At 38.9% G+C, this 18758-nt stretch overlaps 1 protein-coding gene and 1 long non-coding RNA gene across 2 annotated transcripts; one reads left to right on the top strand and one right to left on the bottom strand.

The window, feature by feature from the left end:
- Window positions 1–252: 252 nt before the first annotated feature.
- LOC309388345 lies at window positions 253–2544 on the bottom strand. Its single transcript, XR_014174759.1, has 3 exons — window positions 2332–2544; window positions 1099–1304; window positions 253–364 (listed from the first exon to the last, which is right to left on the bottom strand). It is a non-coding gene; the product is annotated as an uncharacterized lncRNA (long non-coding RNA).
- A 231-nt stretch (window positions 2545–2775) lies between these two features.
- Window positions 2776–9170, top strand: MAP1LC3C (microtubule associated protein 1 light chain 3 gamma). The gene is made up of 4 exons (XM_081940001.1): window positions 2776–2897; window positions 3260–3315; window positions 3558–3664; window positions 5917–9170. Exons 1-4 carry the CDS (start codon window positions 2837–2839, stop codon window positions 6125–6127), a joined length of 435 nt encoding a protein of 144 aa, XP_081796127.1. The 5' UTR covers window positions 2776–2836; the 3' UTR covers window positions 6128–9170.
- Window positions 9171–18758: the final 9588 nt, after the last annotated feature.

Below are 18758 nucleotides of genomic sequence, written 5' to 3'. Positions count from 1 at the left end.
GTGTCAAACTCTTTGTGTGGAAAAATAATCCTGGGTTGCTTCTATGACTACAAATGTTTTGAGAGAGGTTCCAAGAAAGAATGCACCGCAAAAGAGAGGATGCTTCAAATGGTAAGATCAGTTGAACAGGAAACACTGATGCAACAGTGAGACAGATGTAGAGACAGAAAGTAAAGGGGGCTGAAAGAAATATAAGGAATGGAATCCTGCAACTCAGGAAAATGCCATGAAGTTATGCAGCATGGCATACACTTGAATACATAAAAGACAATGAACATCAACTGAAGACTGAAGGATGGCCTTCCCGAAAATGTAGTACAATTCCGGTTTTAATTCAGGCAATGGGAGTTGCAGTTCAGTGCATCTGTAAGATGACAAAAGGCAATTACATATATTAGTTAAAATTAGTTATATTCTCCAGAAATAAATAAATAATTTTGTCAATTTGAACGCCAAAATCGAAAGTAAGCATTCAGATGGACTCATTGATTTCCATGAGATTTACCATCTCATGTGTGTATATGTGATATATGTAATTCTGCATTATTTCTCAAAATAAGAAGATCTATGATGAATCCTAAGAAGCAAAATGCTTTCAATCTGCTATAGTGCTGCCAAAGCCAAATAAAATCCATCCACTGTTGTAAGCTCCAGCCAACAGAATTGTTGGTAGAACAACTCCAAGCATCTCTAGATGATCTTCATTTACAGCTGTTTCGGGGCCAGTTTTAGTTGCTCTGATGGATGGTCTAGTAGACGGTAATTTGTCTCTGCTTGTGCTTGCATATATCTTGACATCTTCTGACACCATCTGAACCACTTTCAGGAATTGATGGATGGGAACATGGTTTTGTTGTGGTTCTACTCCTATCATTAGAGTTTCATATAGGCAAACTGGGGAATTACTGCTTTTTTTCTCAGCTTTTACCTTATGGGATGCTATTGTGTTCTACTCTGTCTCTGTATTAACTGATATGGCCCATGAACCAATTATCAGGATCTAAATGCCATAGTTAAACAGTCTACACTCAGTCTACACCTATACCTACTTCACCTTTACATTTTCATAAGATTAGGCCAGTAGTGGGATTCACTTACCTTCCCTACCGGTCTGCAAATGTGAGTGCATGCGCTGCCTCTGTATATGTGCACTGCCTTTTGCTCACGCACAGTGCTCGCGCGTTACGTTGGGGCAGGTGGGTGGAGCTTCCCGCAGTCGCCACTACCGGTTTTCCCAAACCAGAGAGATCTGGCTGAATACCACCGCTAGATGAGGCCAACACTCTCATGAGCTTCTGATGGGACTGGGTAATAAAACAAGAAACAAATAAGTAAAAGATCAGCAATTACAAACCTTGAATTGTACACTACAGACAGAACCTCCAAATTCAGAAACGTCTCTATCCATCCATTAATGGAGAGACTGCACTGAACCAGTCAAAACCTGCCAGAGGAAAAAACCAGTGCATTCTGGGTACAGCTGTAGGACAACCCAAAGAAATACATCAAGAAGCTTGGAAGTGGATACTTTTTTTAAAAAAAAGTTGAAGTGAGAGCACTTGCAATAACAGCAGAAATGGTGGAGAAAGGGACAAGGGAAATCAGGAACTGGTCAGTACCAGGTGATGCGGAACCATAGTTTTTGATTGAAACATTGGTCTGGTCTACACACATTCATTGCCAAGAAGTCTAACAACATACTGTAAAGGAGGTGTAATTGAAGATTGGCTAACATCTGGCAAAACCTACCTGGTGATGAAATGCACCAGGTAACAGCTGACCAATTACCTGCTTGTCAACGACTGCCAATGATTAAGGGTGCAATCCTGTATTTATTTGCTTTGCCACTGGACTCAAGGGGGCTTTCCTCAGAGCAGAACAAGCGCTATAATTAACCCGAATTTTAGCAATGCAGCTAGGACTGCAGCCACAACGGATGAAATTACAGCCCCCCTGAACAATACAGCTCTAGTAGGAACCCTGTGAGACAAATAGCTATTTCCTTTAAAATAAACGTTATTTTTATGACCCCAGGTTACCCAGCTGCGTCTGGGTGAGAGACTACTACCCAGCTAAACCTATCCATAGAGGCTCAAAAGTTGGGTTCCACCGAAACGGGTGGAAATGGTTTTGCCCTCAACAGCAACAAACAGATACTCCGGGTGCCATCCTAGCATTCGGGAGATGAACTGACTGAAGTCACCATCATTCCCCCAACAGCTGATTGATCCCACTGTAACTAGAGAAGGGAAGTCATACGGCTTATGATCAAGCCATCTCAAGGGGGGTCAGGCGCTCATCTTGATGTTTACCTCACCAGAAAATACTTACCGGCAGCAGAGTGGACAGGATCCGTTCCCACAGCAAGGAAGGACGGTCTAGAGATCCTCCACTCCAGGGGGAGAAAAAAAAAACAACCACAACGGCAAACTGTTCTTACTAGTGAATAGTTTTCTTCCACAGCGAACCCCCCCCCCCCACGCCCAAGCTCTGCAGGGACACGAAGATTGCGCGTGGGCTACTCTGGACCAGAGAAAGGATGTGACTTGCCATCCTTGCATGTCCCGCGCGTCCTTTCTTTTCTTTTCTTTTCTTTTCGTCTCCAACACCCACTTTTTCCGTTTGGGTCTCGGCCAGACCGTCCGCGACCGCCCGCGGGGAGGAAAAGGGGGAGGAAGGGGGGCGACGCCTCGGGGCAAAGAGTGACGTGGATGTCGCAAGCCGGTCGTTAAAAAGGGGGCTCTTCTGCCCCCGGCTGTACAGTCGGAGCGCAGCTGTCGCGGGGCCGCAGTGGATAGTTTTTTTTCTAAGCAGGCTCTTTGCAAAGCTGGGAGAAATGCAACCTTTACAGCAGAACTGCCTGCCCGTCAGGCCGTTTAAGCAAAGGAAAAGTTTTGGTAAGCGGCGGAAAGTGGGCTTACCCTACGTACGAGGCGATTGGTTGGGAAATCAGGCTGGCGCCTTCTTTCCCCTGAATTCTGGCGGAAACCGCTAATCTCCGTGGGACGGACGGACTGGTCTGGGATCGGGGACAGGGTTGCTGAAAGCACGGCCGGCCGCCGGCTTTACCGCCGCTCTTTGGAAAGGGAGAAAAGGAAAACGCCTCCGAGGATCTGACCTGCGTGGGGGCAGCTCGGCTTTACAGGGTCTTGCAATCTGCTACCTGCTGCCTTGGGAGTCGAGGTTTTTCACCTCCACGCTCCCGTTAGGTGAAAACTAATGGATCTTTCTTGTCATTCCCCCCCCCCCCCCCCCACAGCTACCCGAGTGGAAGAAGTAGCAGGCATTCGTGGGAAGTTCCCGACGAAAGTTCCAGTAAGCCTCTCTTTCTCTTCTCTGCTAAATACTCCTAACATTTGCCTAGTTTCTGTGTGTTTTTTTAAAGTGTACTTGACTCGGGGCAGGTTTTCTTGGCCAGTGGTATCACTGACTTCATTACCTTCTGTAGATAACAAGAAGTCTGCTTAGGATTGTCTCCTGCTGATAGTAGTAGATGCTTCCACTGGTAGCATGTCCACTGCTTTTAAACATGTTGTGCTTTCTTCTTTTTGAACCAGGTAATTGTTGAAAGATATCAGAAAGAAAAATACCTCCCCCTGTTGGACAAAACAAAATTTCTTGTACCACAAGAGTTAACTATGACACAGTTTATAACCATCATTAGGTATGTAGCAAGCCACAGATAGGCTATTTATTATTTGTTGGCTGTCAGTGCTTCTGTGCGCACACCCCCTTGCCTGTCTATTTTTGCTACAGGGCTTCTAAAAAAACTTGGGAACTTTGCAAATAGTATGGCTTCTGTTACCCAACACCTTTCTGTGACTTTTCTCCCATTGCTTTGATGAGGTTCAGTCCTTTGAGTCCTCTTGCAAAGTATTCCTCATTATTTGCACAAAGGTATGGTGAGAAAACTAGGCTAGATTTATACAGTCCTGTCTTTTTTTCCTCCTCCTGTTTTTTTTAAAGTTCCTAGATTGTTTCAACCATCCAAGAAGAGTTTGATACAACAGATGACCAAGATTTATTTATTAAATCTATACAGTTGTGCTTTAAATTCATTTCAATCTATTTTTATTCTCAGCTGGTTTTCCCCAGTCCTATGCAGTCCAGGCATATTCAGCTTTCAATTGCAATATTAACATCAGCCCAAAGTATAGGGAAAGTACTGCTTTAGGAAAAGCTATCCTAAATGCATGTGCATATCTTGCAATAAATACTGACATTTTATTCTTCAGAATCCAGGATGTAACTATGAATTTTTGATTTGGAAAAATGGGACGTGGCGGCTCAGTGGCTAAGACGCTGAGCTTGTCTATCAGAAAGTTGTGTGGTTTGAATCCCTAGCACCGTGTAACGGAGTGAGTTCCTATTACTTGTCCCAGCTTCTACCAACCTAGCAGTTCAAAAGCCCATAAAAATGCAAGTAGAAAAATAAGAACCACCTTTGGTGGGAAGGTAACAGTGCTCTGTGCGCCTTCGGCGTTTAGTCATGCTAGCTACATGACCATGGAGACGTCTTCGGACAGCACTGGCTCTTTGGCTTTGAAACGGAGATGAGCACTGCCCCCTAGAGTTGGGAACAACTAGCACATATGTGCGAGGGGAACCTTTACCTTTATTCATTCCATCTAGTAATTTACTTTTAAATTTTCCTTCATTTTTAAAACTGCTTGCTATGAGCTGGCGAGGGCATTTAAGTATAAATCCAAAAAACCTTCAGGTCTGTAGAATTCATTGCATAACATTATTTTTATCTCAGCTCTACTGCTTCAAGAACTCTTTAAGCTCCTATGACTATTGCTGATCTCAAAATTGATTAGAATCTCTTATAGCCAAGTGAAATAAGGCAGTGCATACAAAGTGAGATTACAGAAACTTGGAATGCTTATTAACTGCCATTTTCAAGGTCATAGACTTATCCAATATGTGCTACCCATTAGAAATTTCCCAAATAGTACTCAGAATATTTAATGTTCACTCATCCAATTCTGCCTACAAGAGTATGTTCCTTGGAATTATAAAAAATATTTAAAAGTTTGATTAAGAAGCACACTACATTTTTAAAAATAATACTATGCTCATTGCTTTATGACTACACAAAAAAGTAGTGTGCATTTAATCAGTAAAATAAAATTAGCTAAAATTAGTGTGAAATAGCAAGTAACTCCACCCTCAACATCTACACTCTAGGAACAAGTTGAATTATCTTTGCTGTTTGTAACCTCCCTGTACCATCCTCACTATGGAATCTAAACCCCTAAATAAATGCCTTAGTACAGGGGTGTCCAAACTTGGGAACTTTAAGACTTGTGGACTTCAACTCCCAGAATTCCCCAGCCAGCATGGCTGGCTGGGGAATTCTGGGAGTTGAAGTCCACAAGTCTTAAAGTTCCCAAGTTCGGACACCCCTGCCTTAGTAACATGCAAACTAAATAAATATCTGAGAGCCAATTTGGTGCAGCTAAAGGCATCCAGCTAGAAACCAGGAGCCTGTGAGTTCTAGTTCTGTTTTAGGCACAGAGGCAGCTGGGTGACTTTAGTGCCAATTGCTGTCTAGGAAGAAGGCAAAAGCATACCACTTTTGAAAAACCTTGCCAAAAAACTACAGGCAGTCACAAGGCATCAAAAACCGACTTGAAGGCACAAAAATAAATAAATACTAATGTTAATAATAAATGTAAAAAGCCACACTGAACACTATAAAGCTTATCCCAGAAAAATGGAATGCATGCCTGTTCTTGGATAGTCTGGACAACTTAAAAATCCATCTTCTTCCTTAACCCTTTTTCAAAGTACAATATGCCATTTTCTGGTGGCAACTTTGCACTTTACCATGTATGTAGCTAATCAACTGTCTATCTACTATGAAGGAATTTGCATATTTTAGAAGAATGTCTGTTTTCTTTGTTAATCCAGAAGCAGAATGGCATTGAGTGCTACCCAAGCTTTCTACCTGCTGATAAACAACAAGAGTTTAGCCAGTATGTCTTTAACTTTGGCCGAAGTATACCGAGACTACAAAGATGAAGATGGATTTGTATACATGACATATGCTTCCCAGGAGATGTTTGGAGGCCTCCTAACTATTTCCAAAGTAAAATGTAAGGAATATCTCCTAAAAAGATAAGTCTTCTCTTCTCATGGCAGCATGGCTGAACAATGAGGTGTGCATCATTCAGATTACTTGAAGATGAAAGGTGCTCTGTCTAACACGGGCTCTTCTGCAAAATTAATGGCCCAGGAGTTGGCAAGTCCCAACTAAAGAACTGAGAAGTGGGATAAACCATCCCAAACAAATGACATGGACACATAGTTTCATAATTTGGCTCGTTGCCAGCCGAAGTTAGTAATGATATGCTACCCTTAAATCATGTATCTGCTTAAAAAATTGTTGCCGTAATTGGAGATGAATGAAAACGATGAAATTTTATAACCAAGTAAAACGACCCGGACACAAATTGTCTGCTTAACAGAGAATAACATGTGCACTAGAGAGTAGCACGCTGTCACAGTTAGCTGAACATTGCAAGGCTGAGCCAGCGCTGACTTTTATCAAAGCCATTTGCTTTCTTCCTCCAAGAGGAATATTGCTGATGAGTAGGATGGCACTGTAAATTTTGCAGGACAATGTCTTTCCACAGACTAGAAGTTGTTCGCTTTACAGAATAGTGACAGCTGCACCGAAGCGGATGGTAGAATTGAAACTAATATGGTGCAATATAATGGACTCTAATGTTGGGAAAGGTGAAAGGAAAGGCGACAACCAGCAGCAAGGTAGATAGATAGGCTAAAGATACAGAAGGATCTTGACAAACTTGAACATTGGGCACTATCTAATAAAATGAAATTCAATGGTGAAAAGAGTAAGGTTCTACATTTAGGCAGCAAAAACAAAATGTACAGGTACAGAATAGGTGATACCTTGCTCAACAGTAGTAATTGCGAAAGGGATCTTGGAGTCCTAGTACACAACCATTTAAATAGGAGCCAGCAGTGTGCAGCAGCTGCCAAAAAAGCCAACACAGTTCTAGGTTGCATCAACAGAGGGATAGAATCAAGATCACGTGAAGTGTTAATACCACTTTATAATGCCTTGGTAAGGCCGCACTTGGAATACTGCAGTCAGTTTTGGTCACCACGATGTAGAAAAGATTTGGAGACTCTAGAAAGAGTGCAGAAAAGAGCAACAAAGATGATTAGGGGACTGGAGACTAAAACATATGAGGAACGGTTGCAAGAACTGGGTATGTCTAGTTTAATAAAAAGAAGGACTAGGGGAGACATGATAGCAGTGTTCCAATATCTCAGGGGTTGCCACAAAGAAGAGGGAGTCAAACTATTCTCCAAGGCACCTGAGGGTAGAACAAGAAGCAATGGGTAGAAACTAATCAAAGAGAGAAGCAACTTAGAACTGAGGAGAAACTTCCTGACAGTTAGAACAATTAATCAGTGGAACAGCTTGCCTCCAGAAGTTGTGAATGCCCCAACACTGGAAGTCTTTAAGAAGATGTTGGATAGCCATTTGTCTGAAACGGTATAGGGTTTCCTGCCTAGGCAGGGGGTTGGACTAGAAGGCCTCCAAAGTCCCTTCCAACTCTACTATTGTATTGTATTGAATTGTATAGTTACTGTAACAATGAGTATATCATCAGAGTTCCTGAGGGACCAGGCTAGGAACAAAGTATCATAAAAAAAAATCTATATAGTAACCAAGAGTTGACAACAACTTGATGGCATGTAATCATCAGTCCTTCAGAGAACATTATTGCACACACATTCCTCAGATATCAATTGCTAAAAATTAGTAAGTGAGTTGTGTTGGGGGTGGTGATGACAGTGTCAAGTAATGCAAGAACATAGCCACTTAAATAGGAACGCAAATTCCTATATGGCATCTCGCGATTGTTTAACTTGTATGTGACTAACTCAGCGTTGGTGCTGAGGCAGCAACTCCAGAAGCTAGAACAGTAGCCTTATCACAAGGCTGTGTTCTTGCCTTTTGAACTCTGCTCTGAGCTTTATCTTTGATTGAAGATAAGATTATAGTATAAGGATGAGCTGTGTGGGTGAATATGCATGTGTAATTGTGTATGTATGTGTGTGCTGTAGAGTCATATGTTGTACTTCATAAAGTGCACCAGGATTACAAGCTACGTAGTCTAAAGCCAGCTAATAAAACCATGTCTTTGAGACTCTTCTATCAATGCCATACTTAAGAAAATTCTATCTCAGTAGAACTGACTTAAGATTGCCCCTAAGTTAAAATCCTGCTGGTAGCCTCTCACTGCCCAAATGACTTGGAAATTTTGGGAGAGTTTTGGAAGGAACAAACTGCTGAGTTGCTGGTATTCACCCCAGAGAATATTGTGAGTTTTACTTCCAACGTAGACAGGAAGACAGATAAATTTCATGTCCAAAATAGTGGTTTTGAGGAGTCATTCGTTGTAAAGTGAACAGAATTGTTGATCTGGTAAGACACAAAGCTTTATTTGATGGACAAGTCCCGGCTCACATGTAAAGATCCTAACCCAGGGGTCCCAGGGCGGTGCAAACAAGCAAAGCTCCATCAGTGGGATACAGGCAGCACACAAAACCATGCTTCCTCACTCTATCCTATAAAATTGTGTTTCTCTTGATATCCTTTATATACGAGTAGTCGAACAACTTTTTGTGCATTTCTAAAAATGACATGCATTTCTGCTTTAACAAGATGACACAGTTTCATTAAAGTAAATGTTTTTGTCTAATCCATATTTATGGCTGTGCCTGCAGGAGGGGTGCACATTTTTATGTGTGTTTTCTTATATGCCTTTTTGTTATTTTGTGACACAAACTGCTTTTTGTTCAATTAAGAGAGAGTTTAGCCATTATGGCATTTAAGACAATATCTGTTTGGCAAGACCAACATTTAATATCATTAGAATTGCTGCAAGAATGTGTGTAAAATAAGATGCCTCAGAGTAGCTAAAACATAATTGCCCTTGAAGGGATTTCTCACTTGCAACAGTCTGCAATATGTTTTTCTTCTTTTTCTCAAAGAGAGTCAAATGGTATGTTCAAGCTATTAAGTGTACTATTTTTGGAATGATTTGCTCTTCTTTCTTGAGAGTAAAAGGCTGAAATATTGTGGTTTCATTATGAAAAGAATGAACTGAAGAAAAATTAAATATTATGTAACTAAAGGACTCTGGCCTGAAATTTCTTGAGACTTCCAAAATGACATGTACAGTATTAAATGTATTACAAATTAATAGGTTCTAATGATACATTAATAATTTGTTAAATGTATATGCTGGCCAACTCTAGTTACTTTGGATGGTTTACAAATAGTTAACATTTAAAATAAGAATTCTCTCCCTCCTCCCCCCAAAAATAAAGATGGCAGAAATGTCTAAGTGTGATGGGAACAAGGGAAAAAAAGTGTGCGTGGAGGGGTAGAGGGTTCTTTGATTATGCTTTCCAAAGGCCTGATCAATGAATGAGGTCTTCAGGGCCCTTTGAAACCACAACAAAGCAGAGGTTGTATGAATCTTGCGGGACACAACATTCTATACAAATTTTATGTAAACACTGGGTTTTATTACATGTGTGAAGCTAGCTTGAAAGCTGGGGTATTAAGGAACTGGACAATACATACAGAATATAAATGAATGAATGAATGTCTTCTTAATAGAATAAGAGTTGGAAGGGACTTGGAGATCTTGTTGTCCCTGTTCAAACAGAAAACTCCATACCATTAGCAGTATATCTTTATATACTTACACCATATACTTATAATTGATATCCTTATCAGAAGGTAGGATTATATGCAGCTGAAAGAGAAAGCACTGGTGTGTTTCCAAATCCAAATTTGGTTGAGCATTGGTACTCTAACACTATATTCAACTTAGAGATGACTTATTTTCCATAATCAGTAGTAGTTAATTACTGAAAAATTGGAGTGTACAGCACAGGAACTGAAAACCAATGATTAATGGATCTAAATAGGTGATTGAATTCTATTGGAAATGAAGGAAAAAGAATAATCTAAGCCTGGTACAAATTGTTAATTTATCCTATTTAAATTATCACAGCTGCTATAATGTCTAGATTTATTGCCATTTTTAAAAGGGAAGGAGCAGGGGCATCCATTGGAAAATTAGAAAAATGAAGAATGCAACTTTGTAATAGACGTCCCATGCTTTCCATATGCATGTTGTGACTATTTTAGAAAACGTGAATGATGATATATATGTTCAGCCTTTGAAAACCATGTGGAAACCTCAGTAGTTATGTGATGCTAGTGTTCTGTTGGCTTCTAAAAATATTTTAAATTCACTAAGCTTCCACATAACTAATTTCTCATAAACCACTGAAAGCAGAGTTCTTTAGGAGAACCTTTGAAATATGTAATGCTGCCATAAATGTGTTCATTTATTTTGATTTGCTTTTGATTTGAATACTTCTCCGGAATTATATTTTTATTTCTAGTATGCTATAATAAAATATTATTATAATTTATTTGATGACTACATTGAAAATTGCTGGGGATTGCTACAGATCAGTGAAAATAAAATATTTTCAGGGATGGGCAATAGCATACTCTGTATATAAAGCACAACCTCATCAGTAGCCGATATTATCAGAGGAGATATCATATTGTATGTGAAACAACAGCATAGGAACTAGCTCTTCCAATTCTACTACAGATCACAAGACCAAATGAACAACTTTCAAACTCTGAATTCTTCAAGTCATATGGAATATAAAACTAAATTGTACAGAGTGTGTTGGAGGAGGAGAGGAGGAGACCGAAATGACATAATGTGTACATTTAGTCATTGTTTTAAAATAGAATCTGTAAGGATATGTTCAAAATAGTTTTTTTTAGACACCGAGTTTCAGTGTGTACTAGGCTGTACATAGAGAGTTGTTAAGTGAAGAAAAAAAGACTGGTTGATAACCCTATTTTTTTTATAAAAAAAACAAAGTTGAACTGTTATAGGAGCTTTTGGGATGCAGGTAATCCTTGACTGCAACCTTTCATTTAATGACTAAAGTTACAACTAGGTCAAAGGAGCGAATGAGAACACCAGTGCATTTTCCCCCAAAGGAAATGCACAAATGGGATCCTACTTGGTTTTTGAGACTCTGGCAGAATACTTATTTTAATTTGAAATATGATTTATGATCTGTTTATGATAAAATTATAATATTACTCAATAATATATTTAATTCTGCCCATGTCACAAAAGTAAACTACCTCAACCATATTCTCTCACTCTCTAATAAAGGACAATATGTATAGCTCAGGATTGACATGAGGCGGTCCTTGGTGCTCTCTGAGCTTTTTTATTTGCAGATGTTTCTTTACCCAAACTAGATAACATCATCAGTGCTAGTCACTGGTCTAGTCTATCCCTGATAATGTGACCTAATTTGGGTAATGAAACATCTGTAAGAAAACAAGCAACCTCAGAGAGCACCAAGGGCCCTTCTCTACTTTGTTTTCACAGTCCTTCCATGCAAAAGATTACTGTTCTATTTTCTCCTCATGGTATTCTTCAAGTACCTGCTATGATGAAGAAATTGCCTTAGAGATGACCCCAGTTGATTGATCAATAGGGCTATTCTGTTTATATACCTTAGTACAGAATGAAACAGCAAGCAATTTAGCTACAGATATTACTTCAGTTGGAAAGGCAATGACCTTGATAGCTAGCCAAATATTTTTTTCAATGAGTCAGGTGCAAAAAGGAAAATAGTTACTAGAATAGCATAGACTTAGAGGAACTAAAAACAAGCCCCCAGGATCTGTTACAAGCCCTTTCTACGCTAAAGAACAAAAATCTTGTCAGCTGCTGATAGCAATAGCACTTAGAGTATTGTATATTGACTCAGTCCTCCATTCTTCCGAGGTGGGTAAAATGAGGACCCAAAAATGTTGGGGGTGAGATGTTGACTCTGTAAACCACTTAGAGAGGGCTGTAAAAGCACTGTGAACAGGTATATAACTCTTATGTTCTATTTCTAATTCTATATTGCTTCACAGAGCTTTCCAGCTCTCCCTAAGCGGTTTACAGTGTCAACATACTGCCCCCAACAATCTGGGTCCTCATTTTACTGAGCTGGGAAGAATGGAAGGCTGATCAACCTTGAGCCAGTGAGACTCAAACTGCCAAACTGCTGGCAGCCGGCAGTCAGCAGAAGTAGCCTGCAATACTGCATTCTAACCACTGCGTCACCACGGCTCTTTCATATATTGGGAAAACAACAGATGGGCACCACCAAACTGGATTTCTGGCTGGGATCCAGAAATCTCACTGATAAAATATTTTCAGGCAGAATTGCAGAGCTCTGCTTTGACAAAAATAATAATACTCAAGATGCATAACTGAAATAAGGACACTTAGCTGAAGTTTATAGTTCTTTCCCAATAACTCCAGTATTAACTAAGGAGCATCTGAATAGTGACGTTGATGAGTAGGCAATTTTTTAAAAAATGCAAGAAATCCCACAAAGGAATTAAAACAAAATATCATATCAAAAAGAATAAAAATATAACATTCTTCCAAATTCCTCAAAGGAAAGATAAAGCTCAAAATGATAAACATTCTGGACAAAAAAAAGTGGAAAAGATAAATCCAGTCTAGAGAACAAGACAGGCAAGAGTTGTCCCAGAGGTCTGAGACAGGTTCAGGATGTGATAATTTAAAATCTGTGCTATGCTTCCTGATTCAAATCCAAGAATCATTACAATGTTTTGATATATTTCTTACTACAGTACTTACTGTATGGCACATTTTGACTAAAGAGACTAACAATCCTTTTTTGGCACTCAGCAACTTATTAAAACTAAATTAGTGTTCTTTAATTGCCTTAAGCCAATATCATAAACTCATGCAAAGGATTATTTTTCCCCATTCCATTCACTCCCTATCTTCATTGGCTATCTGATTTAAAGACATTGCAAGGGTTGATTATTTACTCTCTAATTATTAACTCATACTGAGAGATAGTAAAATTCTCTTCACATAAGGTCGCTGAAGAGTTTTTTTAGACAGAAAGCTATATTTGCCTACTGAAATATCTTACTGTCAAGGTTTTTCCAAAACTTCTATTTATATACATACTAGTAGCTTCGCAATGAAACATACTAGTAGCTTCGCGATGAAACTATGTGATTGGGCTATGCAGAAGGAATTCTGTTCAGAATCTGTTGGCTCAGTGGTGGTCAGTGATTGAAACACATAAGGGAATATCGCTCCCGTTGCCTTGAGTGCAGAAGCAGTTCCATAGGTGGAAGGCATAAACATTTTGGTGAGGTACTGACGTTTAGTACTGTAAGGAGCCCCAGACCACTTCTGAGTGAAGGAGTGGAATGTCTGCCAGTTTGAACTGAGGTAACAGAATGTAAGGCAACTGGCAGTTGGAACAGAGTTCTTTTCAGGTGGGGAGAGGGAGTAGAACTCCTTAGCATCAGTGTGTGTTAATTACTGTATAAGAATTACTAATGATCTGATGACCCACCAAGATTGCTTCTCTCAATGATCTTTCTACGTAGCAATGATCTTGATCTTTGATCTTTCTACGTAGCAATAGAATAACAAAATGCATTGAAAATGAATGCTGAAAATAGGGATTCTGATGTCTAGGAGCCCATACTTTACATGCCAGAAACGTCTTTATTTACAGTATATCATAGGTTGTCCTCATTCTCAGAAAGAAATTGAATGAAATATAGCTCTCTAGATTTTCAAGAATTTAGCATAACTTCTCCTCCAACTCATCCTGCTGCTATAGCACTCTCTCATTCAAATATGTTTTAATGGTAAAACAGGGATTCTAGATCTGATTAAAAGTTCTGATTGACACTGCGCTACCCAAGCTATCTTATTTTTTGGTATACTTATTTGGATAATGGAGCTGCAAAAATAGTAGGGATGGAAACTTAGAAAGAGACAAATGTAACAAGTTAACATCTTAACATGTTAAGATGACATGATGTGTTAGATTGTTTCTGAATCTGGAACTAATTAGGTTACTTGATGTGCTACCCTATGCCTTGGCTGTCTTGCAATGGATTAGAAAATGGCAGATCCTGCTTATAATTGTCTACTTCTCATGTAGGCAAACTGCCAGTGGTACAGTTCTATTAGGGAGCAATTTGATTTATATATAAATGGTGCAATGTAAGATTTCCCTCAAGCCTCTGTTGTCTTAATATTTATTATCTTATATTTATTTATTGCTCACCCAGTTAAATATCATCTATATCCTTGAAATTAAAAATGAAACAACATCATAATAGAGCCATAGAAATTGGTCTCATGAAACTATATTTATTAGCGCTGTGAATGAATAAAAGTAAAAATGATTTAGAAGAGTGTTTTGGTCTGTGTAGAAGTGTGAGTACAGCATCTCTAAAGTAGTGATGGCTTTTTTCAGGAGTCTACATGAGCCTGAAAAAAGATGTGGCTGCCCGAAAATGCTATCCCAGTTATGGTCCTTCACATTTTAAAGCACCTCTTTAGAATCATTTTTACAATATGCACAGTTCTACAGTATACATGCATGTATAGGTGGAAGAAAAAGTGGTATCTACCAGGGTTGTGATAAGCTGATTCCTTTGAATTTCAGTAACTGAATGGTGATTCCTATTAGTATTTTTCAAATTAATTCTAATAGGAAGATATCTAAACATTTGGTTCAAAGCATAAGACAAAGGCATGGATTCTACAAGCCAACCTTTGCCACAATGAAGTTTATGATCCAATAGTGCTTTCCCAGTGGGTAAATGGGAGAAGATAATTGTTTCTGATTCTCTTTCCTATGTTACTCAGAAATCTTCTCTGTAGAATTGGGAGCTTTTCTGAAACGATGCCATTAAAGCTGCAGTAAATAAGAAATGTTTTCTGCAAACAGGAATTTTCTGAATACTTTTGCTAGTGGAATAACAATCACTCTAAACCAGATAACCAGTCAACAACCAACCTTACGATTTCAATATAAATTACACTTAATTAAACATACCAATCAGATTTATCTTACCTAGTACTGAGGAGCTGGTATATAGAGGCTAAAAACAACAAAACCCTCACCTAGTATCTTAAAAGCTAGCATTTATTTTTGAAGTCTACCTTTAATGGATTTCAGTCAACAGACTGAAATTAGTTATATGCTTAGGGAAACTAATTTAGGACTGAAAACACCTCCACCAACACATCTTATATGTTTTTATCAGACTTATGCATTGCATAAAATTGATTTCAGCAACTTTTTAAAAAATCAAAATAATGATAGGGTAATTTTTTCCGAAGGCATATGAAGCAAAGCAAGTTGCCATGCAAACTGCTTATACCGCAGGTTTATGAGCAACACTGAAAGGTATCTAATCTCTTTTCAGCTATTTAAATACTTGTCTAGTACTATTCCACTGTTTACAGTGGATAGGTCTTTTATTTGTAATACCCAGAACAAGCTGATAGCACAGTCCAGATGTTTTCAGCAGTTCTGCAAGGCTACTGGTGCTCCTATGCTATTTATTTTTAAAGTTTTCTGAATATTGTCACTGATACATTTTTTGAAGCCTTTTCAGTAAATTCTGAATTTTAAAAGGGTATTATAATGAAGAGCTGCTAACTGACTAGGGACTGTCCTCAAGCAAAGAGCAAACACCATCATCTTGCTTCTCTTTCTAGTTAAGTCATTACTAAGTGTTGTATTGTATGATTCTTGATGAATGTATTTTTTTATTTTATGTACACTGAGAGCATATGCACCAAAGACAAATCCCTTGCGTGTCCAATCACACTTGGCCAATAAAAAATTCTATTCTATTCTATTCTATTCTATACAGTTGAATTAGAGTGCACAGCAGTAATTTTAAAACTGTTTATTCCAAAGGAGTACACTTATATTGCACTTGTATTATATGCCGAAGATCCAGGTTCGGTCCCTAGCACCATCTTAGAGTGCTGGGAAAAACAGATATTTGGAATATCGTTGTCAATGATTTTCAGATTAAATTTGGTGCACTTTCTAATATTAGTTTTATCCTTAGGCAGAATATTGCAAATTTAAAGTATAACATATCTCTCATTCTAAAAGAGGTCAGAGAAACTATGCAAAATACTGTAGATCACATTATCTTGAGCATTAAATTGGTGAAATAAAAGTGCCGGAACCTATGCATTTATTAGACATGCAAAGCATTCAAAACAAAATGTATTAACGTGAATCACAACCGCATCCTTTGAAAAGCTTGTGCAGTTGTTCTGAAGCCTACTCCTCATTCTATATGTGCATACGATATGTACAGCCAATACTTCTATTGAGATTGGCAGCCAGTACAGCAATCAACAGTGTTGTTTTAGTCAACCGACAGACAACTGACAATTGATTGTCCAGCCAACAAACCCTCCAAAGGACACATTTAACATTTCAAAAAGCAGTGCTTCGCTCAACCTAGCTTTTTCAAATGTGTACAGTCTTAATTTTTATGGGTAGATTCATCTTATACAATACGTATTTTCTTTAAAATGGCATTTGTGCAGCTCTTGACATTTCTATAATCATTTAGAAATAGTTTCTAGTGATAGGACGATGAGTAATAGTTTATATAGCCAAACAATTGATCCATTGGTATGAGGAGGATATCCGTTTTGAAGATCCCGTATTTAGAAAAGTACAAGTTTTTAGAAGAATTTACTTTAACTAAAAAATAAAGATCATAAAGACAAAGGACTGAGCATGCTCAGTAGCCACTGAATTCTGGAAATGGAACCCCGACCAGAATAATTCTCACCTACCCCTTTAATATTCTTAATTAGATAATATTGATTTTGTATTGAACTAAGGCAGCTATTTGAGTCAGATCATCCATTCTATGTAAAGTGGTTCTCTTTCATCCTTCTGCTGGAAGAAATATAGTGTCAGTAGACAATATGTCAGACACAGGAAACCAAAAGCAATTCAGCACTGAGCCACGGGACCCCTTCAAATGATATCATAGGCATTGCTTTCTGAAAAGATGGATGTGTTCATCGCAGCTAACCTCCGTGAACCTCCTTTCAATCCAACACAAATATTAATTTAGATTTTGAAGCCTTGAGCCTCTGACATATTAGACATCTCACACTCCAGCTGAACTGTGATTAAGCTATAGACCCATTAGCCAATCTGCCAGTTGCTTAGCAACCTCATCTGTCCTGTGAAAGCAGTTGCTCTTCAAATGTGCCAGGTTTGTGGCAGTTACCTCAGTCCATGCTCCATGATAGGGAGGTTGTCCAGAAACAACAGGCCCACATTTTTGCCTTGAGTACCAATTGGCAGTTTGAAAGACCTTGGAGATGGAAACAGATGCGCTGAAACAAACCATGAGAAATATAAATATTTCTAAAAAAGCGATTACTTTATATGCAACAGCTCTCCCCTCCCAATATGCTTATTTTCTGATACTTGCCTCTTCTGCCCTGAATGACCTTCCTGGGAAACAAGTGAGATTGCATGCACACATCCTGTGAAACCATGGTTTTAACTAGGGTTGGGCAAGCTACAAAAGCAACAATGCCACATTACAGCTCCACATGACATCCAAGTCCAAAGTTGCTAGTCCAACATTAATTTGGTCACAATCCATACCTGCTTACCTGAACTAAGCTGTCAGTAAGCATCATGGATAAGTTGGCACAGAACTGTGGAGAGCCAGGCCAAGACCTTTGGTAGCCAAAAACAAAGACTACCAGACTCATGTTTACTTTTTACTTCAATCCAAATATCAGAAATGTGCCCTCAATAGCACCTAGAGCAGCAGTCCCTTAGGAAATCCAGATGAGGCAGGCTGCCTTCAATAGATCTGTTGTCCAGCAAAAGTGAGTCCAGAGGGCGTGAGAAGGCTGCCACAAGGTGATTGCCTTGTCTGCAGAATAGACCCAGCCAATCTGGTTGAAAATGCCCCAAACTGCACTCAACAAACATGCAACACTCTAGCTATCATCTTTACTGTTTGCTGTTCACATAGGGAGAATGAAAGCAAGAGTCCAGTATATGCCTGTACAACTTTTGTAGAAACTTTATTTCTATTTATTTAAATGCATTGGCCACCCAACTCCAATGGCCCACACATCTCAAAAAATCCATTAAACACTAAATCAGATACCACAAATTAAAGTGATCTCATGAACAACAAACTTGACAACAAATTACTTACATTACAGCATATTATTTATTATAAGGTCAAGATTGATAACGGAAATACAATTGTGGACCACAAGAAATACGTGGCATGCCAGTCAGCTCTTTGGTACTAAGAAGTGCAGGGCAATATTGGAGCTGCAGTATCTGTGAAGCCTGGAGGTGTTGAGATGCTTGTCTCTCAAGATGAAAGTGACTGGGAAAACACAGGTGGCAATGAATCTTTCCTGATGGTGGCATTTGGTGGCAGTGGATTATTTTTCAAAATGGACCTCAGATGGCTGCTTGGCAGATCACACACAGCCTACGGGTCGTATTGTGTTGCAGGCTTTGTCTAATGCCCAAGTAGTTTGGACCAGAAGTGAAATCCAAGTTCTGTGTTTTAAACCCTCAGTGTATTCAAACCAATACAATCGAATTAATTTTGACCACCAATTCCCTCTCTGACAACTTGGACACTTTCTGTAATTGCATTTTAAGTGCCTTTTACGTGAAACATTCATTGTCCTAATAACAAATCTGGGTGATGAGTACTGCTAGGAAAATAATGAGTTTTGGCGGAGATACAAGAGGGAAGCACTTCC

The sequence above is a fragment of the Natrix helvetica genome, assembly GCF_964273705.1.
Source record: "Natrix helvetica genome assembly, chromosome: 2".
Taxonomy (NCBI): Eukaryota; Metazoa; Chordata; class Lepidosauria; order Squamata; family Natricidae; genus Natrix; species Natrix helvetica.
This window is presented reverse-complemented; position numbering and strand designations above follow the sequence as displayed.